At 38.4% G+C, this 14,591-nt stretch overlaps 1 protein-coding gene across 5 annotated transcripts in view; it reads right to left on the bottom strand.

Moving 5' to 3' along the window:
* Positions 1–14,591, bottom strand: part of RBM41 (RNA binding motif protein 41) — a 67,765-nt gene that overhangs the window by 46,980 nt on the left and 6,194 nt on the right. For 3 of the 5 annotated variants that reach the window (XM_060087109.1, XM_060087107.1, XM_060087106.1), the window contains exon 5: positions 13,693–13,764. The exons of the other annotated variants lie outside the window; for them this stretch is intronic. In XM_060087109.1, the coding sequence (XP_059943092.1) occupies positions 13,693–13,764 (72 nt within the window). The remainder of the gene's footprint in view (positions 1–13,692; positions 13,765–14,591) is intronic. 5 annotated transcript variants of the gene reach the window in all.

Below are 14,591 nucleotides of genomic sequence, written 5' to 3'. Positions count from 1 at the left end.
AGAAAGAGCTGATAGAAACTCCCCTGAGGAAGCACATTGGGCTTCTCAGGAAAAAACTTTAAATCAGTTATCATAAGTTATTCAAACAATTATAAGAAATCATTTTATAAAGAAATAAAAGAATATTTCAGAATATCTTACTAAACAGAGGATAAAAATAAAGATAGAAGTTATAATAAAGACCACCCGGGGTAAGATGGCGGAAGAGTGAGACGCGGAGATCACCTTCCTCCCCACAGATTCATCAGAAATTCATCTACACGTGGAACAACTCCTACAGAACACCTACTGAACACTGACAGAAGACCTCAGACCTCCCAAAAGGCAAGAAACTCCCCACATACATGGGTAGGGCAAAAGAAAAAAGAATAAACAGAGACAAAAGGATAGGGATGGGACCTGCACCAGTGGGCGGGAGCCGTGAAGGAGGAATGGTTTCCACACACTAGGAAGCCCCTTCGCAGGCGGAGACAGCGGGTGGCGGAGGGGGAAGCTTTGGAGTAGCGGAGGAGAGCGCAGCAACAGGGGTGCAGAGGGCAAAGTGGAGAGATTCCCGCACAGAGCATCGGTGCCGACAGGCACTCACCAGCCCGAGAGGCTTGTCTGCTCAGCCGCCGGGGCGGGCGGGGCTGGAAGCTGAGACTTGGGCTTCGGTCGGAGCGCAGGGAGAGGGGTTGGCGGCGTGAACACAGCCTGAAGGGGGCTAGTGCACCACAGCTGGCTGGTAGGGAGTCTGGAGAAAAGTCTGGATCTGCCGAAGAGGCAAGAGACTTTTTCTTCCCTCTTTGTTTCCTGGTGTGCAAGGAGAGGGGATTAAGAGCGCTACTTAAAGGAGCTCCAGAGATGGGCGCGAACCGCGGCTAAAGGCGTGGACCCCGGAGACGGGCGTGGGACGCTGGGGCTGCTGCTGCCGCTGCCAAGAGGCCTGCATTCACGTGAGCGCAGGTCACTGTCCACGCCCCCTTTCCGGGGAGCCTGTGCAGCCCGCCACTGCCGGGGTCCCGGAATCCAGGGATGGCTTCCCCGGGAAAGCGCACGCAGCGCCTCAGGCTGGTGTAACGTTATGCCGGCCTCTGCCGCTGCAGGCTCGCCCCGCACTCCGTTTCCCTCCCTCCTGCCGCCTGAGTGAGCCGGAGCCCCTGAATCAGCGGCTCCTTTAAACCCAGCCTGTCTGAACTAAGAACAGACGCCCTCCGGCAACCTACATGGAGAGACGGGGCCAAACCCAAAGCTGAGACCCGGGAGCTGTGAGAACAAAGAAGAGACAGGGAAATCTCTCTGTGCAGCCTCAGAAGCAGCGGATTAAAGCTCCACAATCAACTTGATGTACCCTGCATCTATGGAATACATGAATAGACAACGAATCATCCCAAATTGAGGAGACAGACTTTGAGAACAAGATTTAAGATTTTTTTTCCCCTTTTCCTCTTTTTACGATGAATTATCCCAAATTGAGGAGGTGGACTTTGAGAGCAAGACTTACGATTTTTTCCCCTTGCTCTCTTTTTGTGAATGTGTATGTGTATGCTTCTGTGTGAGATTTTCTCTGTACAGCTTTGCTTCCACCATTTGTCCAAGGGTTCTATCCGTCCATTTTTTGTTGTTGTTGTTGTTTTAATTTTTTTTAATAATTACTTTTTTATTTAAATAACGCTGCTATATTTTATCATACTTTATTCTATTTTACTTTATCTTTCTCTTTTTCCTACCTTCCCTTCCTCCCTCCCTCCCTCCCCCCTCCTTTCTTTCTCTTTCCTTCCTTCCTCCCTCCCTCCTGTCTTTCTTTCTTTCTTTCTTTCCTACCTCCCTCCCTCCCTCCCTTCTTTCTTCCCTTCTCTCTTTCTTTCTTTCCTTCCTCCTCCATCCCTCCTTTCTTTCCTTCCTCCCTCCCTCCCTCCTTTCTTCCTTCCTTCCTTCCTTTCTTTCCTTCTTTCTTTCTCTCTTTCTTTCTCTCTTTCTTTCTTCTACTAATTTTTTCTTTCTACTTTTTCTCCCTTTTATTCTGAGTCGGGTAGATGAAAGGCTCTTGGTGCTGCAGCCAGGAGTCAGTGCTGTGCCTCTGAGGTGGGAGAGCCAACTTCAGGACACGGGTCCACAAGAGACCTCCCAGCTCCAAATAATATCAAGTGGCGAAAATCTCCCAGAGATCTCCATCTAAACACCAGCACCCGGCTTCACTCAACGAACAGCAAGCTACAGTGCTGGTCACCCTATGCCAAGCAACTAGCAAGACAGGAACACAACCCCACCCATTAGCAGAGAGGCTGCCTAAAAACATAATAAGGCCACAGGCACCCCATAACACACCACCAGACGTGGACCTGTCCAACAGAAAGACAAGATTGAGCCTCATCCACCAGAACACAGGCACTAGTCCGCTCCAACAGGAAGCCTACACAACCCACTGAAACAAACTTAGCCACTGGGGACAGACACCAAAAACAACGGGAACTACGAATCTGCAGCCTGCAAAAAGGAGACCCCAAACACAGTAAGATAAACAAAATGAGAAGACAGAAAATCACACAGCAGGTGAAGGAGCAAGATAAAAACCCACCAGACCTAACAAATGAAGAGGAAATAGGCAGTCTACCTGAAAAAGAATTCAGAATGATAGTAAAGATGATCCAAAATCTTGGAAACAGAATACACAAAATGCAAGAAACAGTTAACAAGGACCTAGAAGAACTAAAGATGAATCAAGCATCGATTAAAAACACAATAAATGAAATGAAAAATACTTTAGATGGGATCAATAGCAGAATAACTGAGGCAGAAGAATGGATAAGTGACGTGGAAGATAAAATAGTGGAAATAACTGCTGCAGAGCAGAATAAAGAAAAAAGAATGAAAAGAACTGAGGACAGTCTCAGAGACCTCTGGGACAACATTAAACACACCAACATTCGAATTATAGGGGTTCCAGAAGAAGAAGAGAAAAAGAAAGGGACTGAGAAAATATTTGAAGAGATTATAGTTGAAAACTTCCCTAATATGGGAAAGGAAATAGTTAATCAAGTCCAGGAGGCACAGAGAGTCCCATACAGAATAAATCCAAGGAGAAATACGCCAAGACACATATTGATCAAACTATCAAAAATTAAACACAAAGAAAACATATTAAAAGCAGCAAGGGAAAAACAACAAATAACACACAAGGGAATCTCCAACAGGTTAACAGCTGATCTCTCAGCAGAAACTCTACAAGCCAGAAGGGAGTGGCAGGACATATTTAAAGTGATGAAGGAGAAAAACCTGCAACCAAGATTACTCTACCCAGCAAGGATCTCATTCAGATTTGATGGAGAAATTAAAACCTTTACAGACAAGCAAAAGCTGAGAGAGTTCAGCACCACCAAACCAGCTTTACAACAAATGCTAAAGGAACTTCTCTAAGCAAGAAACACAACAGACGGAAAATACCTACAAAAACGAACCCAAAACAATTAAGGAAATGGGAATAGGAACATACATATCAATCATTACCTTAAACGTAAATGGACTAAATGCTCCCACCAAAAGACACAGATTGGCTGAATGGATACAAAAACAAGAGCCATATATATGCTGGCTACAAGAGACCCACTTCAGACCTAGAGACACATACAGATTGAAAGTAAGGGGATGGAAAAAGATATTCCATGCAAATGGAAACCAAAAGAAAGCTGGAGTAGCAATTCTTATATCAGACAAAAGACTTTAAAATAAAGACTATTAGAAGAGACAAAGAAGGACACTACATAATGATCAAGGGATTGATCCAAGAGGAAGATATAACAATTTTAAATATTTATGCACCCAACATAGGAGCACCTCAAAACATAAGGCAAATACTAACAGCCATAAAAGGGGAAATTGACAGTAACACACTCATAGTAGGGGACTTCAACACCCCACTTTCACCAATGGACAGATCATCCAAAAGGAAAATAAATAAGGAAACACAAGCTTTAAATGATACATTAAACAAGATGGACTTAATTGATATTTATAGGACATTCCATCCAAAAACAACAGAATACACATTTTTCTCAAGTGCTCATGGAACATTCTCCAGGATAGATCATATCTTGGGTCACAAATCAAGCCTTGGTAAATTTAAGAAAATTGAAATTGTATCAAGTATCTTTTCTGACCACAATGCTGAGACTAGATATCAATTACAGGAAAAGAGCTGTATAAAATACAAACACATGGAGACTAAACAATACACTACTTAATAACGAAGTGATCACTGAAGAAATCAAAGAGGAAATTAAAAAATACCTAGAAACACATGACAATGGAGACACGACGACCCAAAACCTATGGGATGCAGCAAAAGCTGTTCTAAGGGGGAAGTTTATAGCAATACGATCCCACCTTAAGAAATAGGAAACATCTCGAGTAAACAACCTGACCCTGCACCTAAAGCAATTAGAGAAAGAAGAACAAAATATCCCCAAAGTTAGCAGAAGGAAAGAAATCATGAAGATCAGATCAGAAATAAATGAAAAAGAAATGAAGGAAATGATAGCAGAGATCAATAAAACTAAAAGCTGGTTCTTTGAGAAGATAAACAAAATTGATAACCATTTGCCAGACTCATCAAGAAAAAAAGGGAGAAGACTCAAATCAATAGAATTAGAAATGAAAAAGGAGAAGTAACAACTGATACTGCAGAAATACAAAAGATCATGAGAGATTACTACAAGCAACTCTATGCCAATAAAATGGACAACCTGGAAGAAATGGACAAATTCTTAGAAATGCACAACCTGCCAAGACTGAATCAGGAAGAAATAGAAAATATGAATGGACCAATCACAAGCACTGAAATTGAAACTGTGATTAAAAATCTTCCAACAAACAAATGCCCAGGACCAGATAGCTTCACAGGCGAATTCTATCAAACATTTAGAGAAGAGCTAACACCTATCCTCAAACTCTTCCAAAATATAGCAGAGGGAGGAACACTCCGAAACTCATTCTACGAGGCCACCGTCACCTTGATACCAAAACCAGGCAAGGATCTCACAAAGAAAGAAAACTACAGGCCAATATCACTGATGAACATAGATGCAAAACTCCTCAACAAAATACTAGCAAACAGAATCCAACAGCACATTAAAAGGATCATACACTATGATCAAGTGGGGTTTATTCCAGGAATGCAAGGATTCTTCAGTATACACAAATCAATCAATGTGATACACCATATTAACAAATTGAAGGAGAAAAACCATATGATCATCTCAATAGATGCAGAGAAAGCTTTCGACAAAATTCAACACCCATTTATGATAAAAACCCTGCAGAAAGTAGGCACAGAGGGAACTTTCCTCAACATAATAAAGGCCACATAGGACAAACCCACAGCCAACATCATCCTCAATGGTGAAAAACTGAAAGCATTTCCATTAAGATCAGGAACAAGACAAGGTTGCCCACTCTCACCACTCGTATTCAACATAGTTTTGGAAGTTTTAGCCACAGCAATCAGAGAAGAAAAGGAAATAAAAGGAATCCTAATTGGAAAAGAAGTAAAGCTGTCACTGTTTGCAGAAGACATGATACTATACATAGAGAATCCTAAAGATGCTACCAGAAAACTACTAGAGCTAATCAATGAATTTGGTAAAGTAGCAGGATACAAAATTAATGCACAGAAATCTCTGGCATTGCTGTACACTAATGATGAAAAATCTGAAAGTGAAATCAAGAAAACACTCCCATTTACCATTGCAATAAAAAGAATAAAATATCTAGGAATAAACCTACCTAAGGAGACAAAAGACCTGTATGCAGAAAATTATAAGACACTGATGAAAGAAATTAAAGATGATACAAATAGATGGAGAGATACACCATGTTCCTGGATTGGAAGAATCAATATTGTGAAAATGACTCTACTACCCAAAGCAATCTACAGATTCAATGCAATCCCTATCAAACTACCACTGGCATTTTTCACAGAACTAGAACAAAAAATTTCAAAATTTGTTTGGAAAAACAAAAGACCCCGAATAGCCAAAGCAATCTTGAGAACGAAAAACGGAGCTGGAGGAATCAGGCTCCCTGACTTCAGACCATACTACAAAGCTACAGTAATCAAGACAGTGTGGTACTGGCACAAAAAGAGAAAGATAGATCAATGGAACGGGATAGAAAGCCCAGAGATAAATGCACGCACATATGGTCAAATTATCTTTGATAAAGGAGGCAGGAATGTACAGTGGAGAAAGGACAGCCTCTTCAATAAGTGGTGCTGGGAAAACTGGATAGGGACATGTAAAAGTATGAGATTGGATCATTCCCTAACACCATACACAAAAATAAGCTCAAAATGGATTAAAGACCTAAATGTAAGGCCAGAAACTATCAAACTCTTAGAGGAAAACATAGGCAGAACACTCTATGACATAAATCACAGCAAGTTCCTTTTGGACCCACCTCGTAGATAAATGGAAATAAAAACAAAAATAAACAAATGGGACCTAATGAAACTTCAAAGCTTTTGCACAGCCAAGGAAACCATCAACAAGACCAAAAGACAACCCTCAGAATGGGAGAAAATATTTGCAAATGAAGCAACTGACAAAGGATTAATCTCCTAAATTTATAAGCAGCTCATGCAGCTCAACAGCAAAAAAACCAAACAACCCAATCCAAAAATGGGTTGAAGACTTAAATAGGCATTTCTCCACAGAAGATATACAGACTGCCAAGAAACACATGAAAGAATGCTCAACATCATTAATCATTAGAGAAATGCAAATCAAAACTACAATGAGATATCATCTCACACCAGTCAGAATGGCCATCATCAAGAAATCTAGAAACAATAAATGCTGGAGAGGGTGTGGAGAAAAGGGAACACTCTTGCACTGCTGGTGGGAATGTGAATTGGTACAGCCACTGTGGAGAACAGTATGGAGGTTCCTTAAAAAACTATAGATAGAACTACCATATGACCCAGCAATCCCAGTACTAGGCATATACCCTGAGAAAACCATAATTCAAAAAGAGACATGTACCGAAATGTTCATTGCAGCTCTATGCACAATAACCCAGAGATGGAAACAACCTAAGTGTCCATCATCGGATGAATGGATAAAGAAGATGTGGCACATATATACAATGGAATATTACTCAGCCATAAAAAGAAATGAAACTGAGCTATATTTAATGAGGTGGATAGACCTAGAGTCTGTCATACAGAGTGAAGTAAGTCAGAGAGAGAAAGACAAATACCGTATGCTAACACATGTATATGGAATTTAAGAAAAAAAAATGTCATGAAGAACCTAGGGGTAAAACAGGAATAAAGACACAGACCTACTTGAGAATGGACTTGAGGATATGGGGAGGGGGAAGGGTAAGCTGTGACAAAGCGAGAGAGAGGTATGGGCATATATACCGTACCAAACGTAAGGTAGATAGATAGTGGGAAGTAGCCGCATAGCACAGGGAGATCAGCTCAGTTCTTTGTGACCGCCTGGAGGCGTGGGATAGGGAGGGTGGGAGGGAGGGAGACGCAAGAGGGAAGGGATGTGGGAACAGATGTATATGTATGACCGTTTCACTTTGTTATAAAGCAGAAACTAATTTAAAAAAAGAAGATATGGTACCTATATACAATGGAATATTACTCAGCCATTAAAAAGAATGAAATAATAAAAAAAGAAGTTATAATAAAGAATCAAATAGAAATTTTCGAGTTGAACGGTACAATAACTGAAATGAAAAATACACTAAAGGGGCTTAACAGGAGATCTGAGTTGACAGAAGAAAGAATCATCAAACCTGAAGATATGTGAACTACCTCATCTGACGAAGATTACTAAATTTGAGGAGCAGAAAGAAAAAAGAATGAAGAAAAAATAACTGAGCCTTGGGGACCTATGGGAGACCAGCAAGCATACCAACACATGCATAATGGAATCTCAGAAGAAGAAGAAGGGGTAAAAAGAATATATGAAGAGTTAATGGTCGAAAGCTTCCTCAAATTGATGAAAAACATTAATCCATACATCATAGAACCTCAACAGGCACCAAGTAGGATAAAGACGAAGACACCTACGTGGAGTCTGTCCAAAGAGACACTAAGAAAAGTAGTCAAACTGTCAAAAGCAAAAGATGAAAAACGGATCTTGAAAGCAGTGAGAAAAAAGAGGTTCACCATGGACAAGGGGTCCTGAGATTATTAGTTGACTTCTCAATAGAAATTACAAGGAGCCAAAAGGCAGTGAGATGACATATTTGATCTGCTAAAAGAAAAAGACTGCCAACCAAAAATTCAATGTCCAGCAAAAAAACTATAATTTAAAACTAAAGGAGAATTAAAACATCCCAAGATAAACATAAACTGACAGAGTTCATCACTAGAAGATCTGCCCTATGAGAAAAACTACAGGGAGTCCTTCAGATGGAAATAAATGGACACTAAACAGTAACTCAAATTCACACAAAGACACTAGTAAATTTGACTACATAGGTAAACATTAAAGACAGTGTAAACATTTTTGCCCTTGTAACTCTTGTTCCATCTGACTTAAAAGATAAAAGATAACTGCATAAAGCAATAATTATAAAACTCTGTTGATGGGCTTAAAATCTAGAAAGATGTCATTTGTATGACAATAATAATACAAAGGAGGAAGGAGATATCAGAGCTAAACAGGAACAAAGTTTTTAAATATTATTGAAATTAAGTTGGCACTTTAGTACAAATTTGTTTAAGCTAAGGTGTTAATTACAATCCCCAGGGCAATTACTAAAAGAGTAACAGAAAGTAACAGAAGCAACAAGTTAATTAAAATGACATATTGTAAAAACATTTAATGTGAAGGAATAAACTGAGTAATAGAGGAACAAAAGATACAAGACATACGGAAAATAAATTGCAAAATGGCAGATGTAAATCCTACCTTATCAACAGACTCCGCTTAAATGCATTAAATATAAATTAACACTCTACATAATTGGAAGAATGGATTAAAAAAAGATTAAAAAAAGAAAACATGATCTAACTATTTTCTGTCTACAGGAGACACACTTTTTTTTGGTTTGTTTTGTTTAAAAAAAAAAGGTTGAAAGTAAAAGGATGGAAAAAGATATCCCATGCAAAAAAGAATCAAAGTAGAACAGGGTACAAGAAATTTGAGTCTCCCTTTTTTCCTTGTTAAGTCTAGCTAAAGGACTGTGAATTCTGTTGATCTTTCCACAGAACCAACTTTTGGTTTTCTTGATTTTCTCTATTTTTTAATTCTTTTTTTCATTTATTTTTGCTCTAATCTTTATTATTTCCTTCCTTAAGCTTGATGTGTGTTTAGTTTGCTCTTCTTTTTGTAGTCTCGTTTTCATTAAACTTTATTTTTTTAGAGAAGCTGTAGGTTCACAGCAAAATTGAGGGGAAGTCACAGAGATTTCCCACATGCTCCCCTGCCCCCACACATGCTCAGCCTCCCTCATTATCAGTATCTCTCACCTGAGTGGGACATTTGTTATAAATGATGAACCTATACTGACACATCATAATCACCCCAAGTCTATAGTTTACCATTTACTCTTGGTATTGTATATTCTGTGGGTTTGGACAAATTTTTGTAGTTTCTTAAGGTGGAAGTTTTGATTATAAATTTGAGATTTTTCTCCTTTATTAATATGGGCATTTACAGCTTTAGATAGCCCCTTAAGTACTGCTTCTACTGCACTCCTTAAGTTTTGTTATTTGTTTTCATTCATCTCAAAGTATTTTCTAATGTCCCTTTTAACTTCTTTTTGATCCCTTGGTTATTCAGTAGAGTGTTGTATAATTTCCACATATTTGTAAATTTCCTAAATGTCCTTCTATTATTGATTTCTAATTTCATTCCACTGTGAATAGAAGTGGTGAGAGTAGACATCCTTGTCTTATTCCTGGTATTGGAAGGAAGATTTCAGTCTTTCACCATTAACTACGATGTTAATTATTAACACAAATATATGGTCAACTGATTTCTGACAAAAATGCAAAGGCAAGTAAATGAAGAAAGAATACTCTTTTCAACAATTGGTACTGGAATAATTGGACATTCATAAGCAAAAAAGTGAACTTTAACATAAACCTCGCACCTTATGTAAAAAGTAAGTCAAAGTGGATCATAGATCTAAATGTAACATATACAACCATAAAACTGTTAGAAGAAAATAAAGGAATAGGGCTTCCCTGGTGGCGCCGTGGTTAAGAATCTGCCTGCCAATGCAGGGGACACGGGTTCAAGCCCTAGTCCGGGAAGATCCCACATGCTGCAGAGCAACTAAGCCCGTGCACCACAACTACTGAGCCCGCACTCTAGAGCCCGTGAGCCACAACTACTGAGCCCGCTTGCTGCAACTACTGAAGCCTGCGTGCCTAGAGCCCGTGCTCTGCAACAAGAGAAGCCACCACAACGAGAAGGCCGTGCACTGCAACGAAGAGTAGCCACTGCTCACCACAACTAGAGAAAGCCCATGTGCAGCAACGAAGACCCCATGCAGCCAAAAATTAAAAATAAAAATAAAAAATAAGGCTTAAAAAAAAGAGAAAGTAAAGGAATAAATCCTTTTTTATAATCTGGTATTAGACAGAGTTCTTAGACATAAAAAAACCACAATCCATGAAAGAAAAAATGCATAAACTGGACTGTATCAAAATTTAAAACATTTGCATTAATGCAAAAATTTGTACACTGAAAACTACAAAATGCTGCTGAAAGAAATTAAAGACAAATAAATGAAATAAATGCAAAGACATTCTGTGTTCATGGATTGAAGACTTAATATTGTTAAGATGTCAGTACTGCCCAAAATGATCTACAAATTCAAAGCAATCCTATCAAAATACCAATGACGTTTTCTGCAGAAATAGAAAAATCCAGGAATTCCCTGGTGGTCCAGTGGTTAAGACTTAGTGCTTTCACTGCCGTGGGCCCGGGTTGGATCCTTGGTCGGGGAACTAAGATCCCACAAGCTGCCCGGCATGGCCGAAAAAAACAAAAGAAAAAGGAAATAGAAAAATCCATCCTAAAATTCATATGGAATCTCAAGGGACCCAAACAGTTAAAACAATCTTGAAAAAGAAGAGCAAAGTTGGAGGTCTCACACTTCCTGATTTCAAAGCTTACTACAAATCTATAGTAGTTAAAACCGTGTGGTGTTGGCATAAAGACAGACATACATACCAATGGAATAGAATGGAGAGCCTAGAAATACACTCTTTCATTTACAGTCAAATGATTTTCAGAGAGTGTGCTAGGACCATTCAATGGGGAAAGGCAGTCATTTAAACAAGTAGTACTGGAAAAACTGGATATCAAACATGCAAAAATGAAGTTGGACCCTTTATATCATAAACAAAGTTAACTCAAAATGGATCAAAGACCTAAACATAAGAGCTAAAACTATAAAACTCTCTGAAGATAATATAGGAAAAAAGGTTTATGACATTAGATTTGGCAGTGATTTATTGGATATAACACCAGAAGCACAGGGAACAAAAAAAAATTGACAAATTGGACTTCCTCAAAAATAAAAACTTTTGTGCATCAAAGGACATTATCAACAGACTAAGAAGGCAACCCACAGAATCGGAGAAAATATTTGCAAATCATATATCTGATAAGGGAGTAATATCCAGAATATATAAGGAACTACAACTCAACAACAAATAAACAACTCATCTAAAAAATGGGCAAAAGACACCCTTGTACATTGCTGGTATGAACTTAAAATGGTATAGCCTCTATAAACAGTATGGTGGTTCCTCAAAGGATTAAACATAGAATTACCATATGATCCAGCAATTTCACTTCTGTGTATATATTCAAAAGAACTGAAAGTAGGGACTGGAACAGATAGTTGTATATCCAGGTTCACAGCAACATTATTCACAATAGCCAAAAGGTAGAAGCAACACAAGGGTCTATTGACAGATGAATGGATAAACAAAATGTGGTAGATACATGCAATGAAGTATTATTTAGCCTTAAAAAGGAAGGAAATTCTGATACATGTTACAACATAGATGACCTTGAAGACATTATGCTAAGTGAAATAAGCCAGACACAAAAAGACACTGTTATGATTCCACTTACATGAGGTACCTAGAGTATTCAAATTCATAGAGACAGAAAGCAGAATGGGGGTTGGCAGGAGATGAGGGAAAGGGAGAATGGGGAGTTAGTGTTTAATGGGTAAAAAGTTTCCATTTGGGAAGATGAAAAAGTTCTGGAGATGGATGGTTAGAATTGTTGCAGAATAATGTGAATATACTTAATACACTTAAAAAATAGTTAAAATGGTCAGTTTTATGTTAGGTATATTTTACCACAATAAAAGAAAGTTTGCTCTGCAAAAGACACTGTTAAGAGAATGAAAAGGCAAGCTACACACTGGGATAAAATATTTGCAAATCATATATCCAACAGAGAATTGTGTTTAGAATACATAAACAACTCTCAAGAGTCATCAGGAAAAAATTAACAACTCAGTTAAAAAACAGCAAAAGATCTGAACTGACACTTTAGCAACAGGATATAAGGATGGCAAATAAGCATATGAAAAGATGTTCAACATCATTAGCCATTAAGGAAATGCAAATTAAAACTACAATGAGATACGACTTCACAGCTATTAGAATAACTAAAATAAATACCAACAATACCAAATGCTGACAAAGATGTAGAGCAACTGGAACTCTCATACATTGCTGGTGAAAATGCAAAATGGTTCAGCCACTCTGGAAAATGGTTTGGCAATTTCTTATAAAGTTAAACAAACACTTACCATATGACCCAGTAATCCCACTCCTAGATATTTACCTTAGAGAAATAAAAATTTTATGTTCACACAAAAGCCTGTACAAGAATATTCATATCAGTATTATTCATAATCACCATAACCTGGAAACAGCCCAAATGCACTTGAATGGGTGAATGGATAGACAAACTTTGGAACATTCATACAATGGAATGCTACTTGGCAAAATGAATGAACTATTGATACACACAACTTGGATGACTCTCAAAGGCACTATGCTGAGTGAAAGAAGTCACTCTCAAAAGATTACATATTGTATGATTCCATTCATATGACGTTCTCTAAAAGACAAAATCACAGTGATGGAGAATAGATCAGTGATTGGCAGGGATTATGGGTGGAGTTGGGAGTGACTATCAATGGATAGTATGAGGAAGTTTGAGGGCCATGGAGCTGTTCTCTATCCTGATTGTGGTGGTGGTTACATGAATCTATGTGATTTACACGATTTACAATTCACAGAATTGTACACATACCCCCCCAAATAAACAGGCAATTTTATTGTAAGTTCATTTCAAAAATAAAATATTAGCTATTATATCATCATCAATAGTTATACATTACTGATTAATAAAAGTATTCAGAATTAGTTACAAAATAGGATCTAAAATTCATTAAGGTCATTTTATGTCTGGTATAATAACTTAAAGGTATAGAGAAAAATATCAACAACACTAAATGTAAAAGCTTTATTACAACTTCTACTAACTCCTCTCTTTAATATTCTGTATCAGGATAATATGCTCCCTGTGGATCATGTCCTATAAACATTGTCATATACTGAATATGGAATTAAATAAGAACTCAACTTAGAAGTCTGGGACCCTAGGTTACATTCCTAAATCTAACACTGTAAGAAAACTCTCGACTTGCCTTTTGTGCCTAATTTTATCTTCCTCTTCATTGAGGTCATGTACTTGTCTGCACTTGTCTTTTTGTGGTATGCTGTGAAGGTGTAAAGCAAGGAGTTTCAAAGATAGGAAACAGAACAGATTCATATACCACCCGCCCACCCCAAATACCAGGTACTGCTTTAAGTGATTCACATGTATTACCTCTCTTAATTCTCCTAACAACCCTAAAACATAGCTATTATTAATATTCTCATGAAGAAAACGAAGCATAGAGTGGTAACTTGCCCAACATCTTATAGCTAGTAAGCGGGGGGAGCCAGGATGTTCCCAGCAGTCTGCCTCCAGAGCCCGTGTTCTTAATCAGTATGCTATAATGTCTCTCCACCAAAGGCTGTTTGTTCATTCTTTCTTTCCTTCCATCACCACTGCTCTTCCATGGCTATGGTCTCTCTGTCTCTAACAAATCATTCATTCATTCTGTTGCCTTTACCTATGGTCTAAGCATAGATGAGCCCCAATTCTATGGATCTAGTTCTGCCCTCTCCCCTGAGCTTCACTGCTGCATTTCCACAGCCTCCTCGATATCTGCATTTGATGATCCTGCGGTCTCACAAATTTAACATGTTTAAAATCAAACTCATCATCTTTCCTCAAAATTTCCCCATAAAGGCTTCCTTAATTTTGCCAACTGTTAAATTACACAGCGTTGAAGCACCTGGGCTATCTTTGACACATTTCTCTCCACTGACCTTCATTCTCAGTCAACAAGTTTTACCAATTCTTCTTTTGTAATGTCTCTTATAATCATACCTACTTCTCTTTCCAATTCCATTGCCATCATCCTAGTCAGCTTTTCTTGCTGAAATGACTGTAATGCCTCCTAAATTGTTCTCCCTGCTTCCAGTTCTCCCTCTCGTG

Source organism: Mesoplodon densirostris, chromosome X (genome assembly GCF_025265405.1).
Source record: "Mesoplodon densirostris isolate mMesDen1 chromosome X, mMesDen1 primary haplotype, whole genome shotgun sequence".
In the NCBI taxonomy this organism is placed as follows: domain Eukaryota; kingdom Metazoa; phylum Chordata; class Mammalia; order Artiodactyla; family Ziphiidae; genus Mesoplodon; species Mesoplodon densirostris.
This window is presented reverse-complemented; position numbering and strand designations above follow the sequence as displayed.